At 43.4% G+C, this 2214-nt stretch overlaps 1 pseudogene across 1 annotated transcript; it reads right to left on the bottom strand.

Annotated features, from left to right (window-relative positions):
- Positions 1 to 316: 316 nt before the first annotated feature.
- Positions 317 to 1777, bottom strand: TEOVI_000782800:pseudogene (annotated as a pseudogene). Its single transcript has one exon. A coding segment is annotated over exon 1 (1461 nt).
- Between the last annotated feature and the right edge of the window lie 437 nt (positions 1778 to 2214).

Here is a 2214-nt window from a genome sequence, read left to right as displayed (position 1 = left end):
TTATTACTACTCTTATTATAATATTAGTGTATTAACACCCACAAATTCTTACATCACTATCATGCCCATAGATATATTACTAATACTATTACACTGACAAATATTCATCGAATAAAGCAACAAACAAAATTTAAATAGCACCACTTTTTCATATACTCTCACCCCACTACTTTGCACCCATAGGCCACTTCCATAACAAAATTTCGATATTTTTGAGTTTTTCAAAATTAGCACGCTTAGAAAAGTTTGTACAAAAATTGTCATAATATATCAAAATGACAAAGTTTTATAATGTTTAATGAATTGAGCAAAATCATTAAAACAGAAAAGAAACCAAAGCAGAAACCATCAGAACGAATTGTTTGTTTAGGAGGAAGCTGGAATCACGGCATTTGTAAGTTCCTTTATCGGATCCATCAGTGTTCTCTCCCTTCCAACCGCAATGCCTTTTGCCATCCTTGTTGACTGCCTCACATTCTGGTTGTGTTAGAAGTTTTCTGCAGTCAGGTTTCCCATTATTCCCTCCTGCTTCTTGAGCTGCTTTTTCTACTTTAAAAGGGTCTAATTTGCACTTTTTGGTCGTGTCGCTTTCGTGTTCGTCCCACGTGCATGGAGTTTTGCAGGTCAAATTTGCCTTGAAGTTATTGCAGCCCGTGTCGGGTAGTTTGCTTGCTTTTTCTGTTTTTCGTGCTTCTGTTATCGTTTCTTTAGGTTTGTATAGCGTACCTGCTGCTGCCTGGGTGTAAACGGTTGCAGCTTGCTTCTCCAGCCCAGCTATCAGAGCGCCTGCGCTTCTCGCTTCGGCTGCTAATTGTTTCATCTTTTCAATCTCGTCTGCTGCAGCCAGAAGGTTTGAAACCCATGGGATCCCCTTTAGGCCTTGTCCCGGGCCTTTCTTGAAATAGTCGGTGTAGACGACACACAACTGCGTTGACTTTCCGCTGCAACTTCCGTCGTTGCTGTCACCGAGCCGGGAAACTGTGTCGCTGGCGCTCGCTTTGGTCTGCACTGTGTTTACAAACAACGCTATCGCGGCGTGTATCTGGGCGCCTGTTACCGATTTGTCATCTGGATCTGGGAAGCTGCTTTTCAGCGCTTTCCATTCGGCGTCTATGTCGCCTATGGTTTTTTGCCACCGCTCCCCCAAGTAGACGCCTGCACACGTCTGCTCGGTCGCATCTTTGGGCTTGCGCGTGCAGATAAAGTCGCTAACTATGCCTTTTCATTGTGCCGTTCCTGTACAACCTGCACACCAGCTGTTGACTGTGGACATTGTTGTCCCTACTGTCGCTTTATCTGAGCCGTCGGTGCTGCCTACTAAAGCTTGGCGTAGTTTTTTCGTCGCCGATGTTGGCGACGTTTTCGTTGCTTGTTGTTTCAGCCTGTTGTACTCCACTGCCTCGTGTTGCGGTTGAATATCCATTTTGGCAATGCGTTTGTACGCTTTTTCTTTGTTTTTAAGGCTTGCTATAGGCGGTAATTGTTTGTTTGTTGTTTACCCAACATTGTCCATTTCAGCTTTCTTTTTGGCGGCTCGCCATCTCTCCCAGTTCGCTTTCCAGTGTTTTTTAAACGCGGTGTTTTTAATTTGTTCTGGCATGTGCTCACATTCGCTTTTTCCGTCCACTGAGTTAAATTGTGCTTGCCACTTGTCATCGCTAGTGTTCATGTTGGTTGCGTCAACGGTAGTTGCGGCCGTCCCCACGTCATCCGGCAGCTGTAGCGCGTTGATAGTTCCGCTTGCTAGCTTTTGGAGAACGCACATGACTTTGTGTTCATTTTTTGCCATCTATTGTCGCCTCTGCTGTCTTTTGCACATCTGGCGTAATTAGAAGTACTACGGCGACAGCTACAGTTCTACGCATTCCTTACCTTTGGTTCGCGTAACAAATTTAAAGTGTAGTATTGTATGATAACCTTCTGCAGTTTAGAAGCAAGAAAAACCGGGTAGCAGTGGAATTTAAATTAAGAAAAATACAATTACTAGCCTTCTACCACTGTCAAATTGGTAAGGGTTATGCTTTCCGTCGTGAAAGCTAGCGTCTAGGTCTGAAAGATGAATCTATAGTTCAATTAGTGTGCATAATATGGGCTGTAGTTGGATTATTTTGCTCATTGCAGGTGTACTGCATTGTCATTTACTAGAGTTAAGCAAAACGTTTTCTTCAATATATTTGCTACACATGAAAGTGTTACTAACATCCGTAGGTGTGA

This window comes from Trypanosoma equiperdum, assembly GCF_001457755.1.
Source record: "Trypanosoma equiperdum strain OVI genome assembly, contig: ctg_1334, whole genome shotgun sequence".
NCBI classification, from domain to species: Eukaryota; Euglenozoa; class Kinetoplastea; order Trypanosomatida; family Trypanosomatidae; genus Trypanosoma; species Trypanosoma equiperdum.
This window is presented reverse-complemented; position numbering and strand designations above follow the sequence as displayed.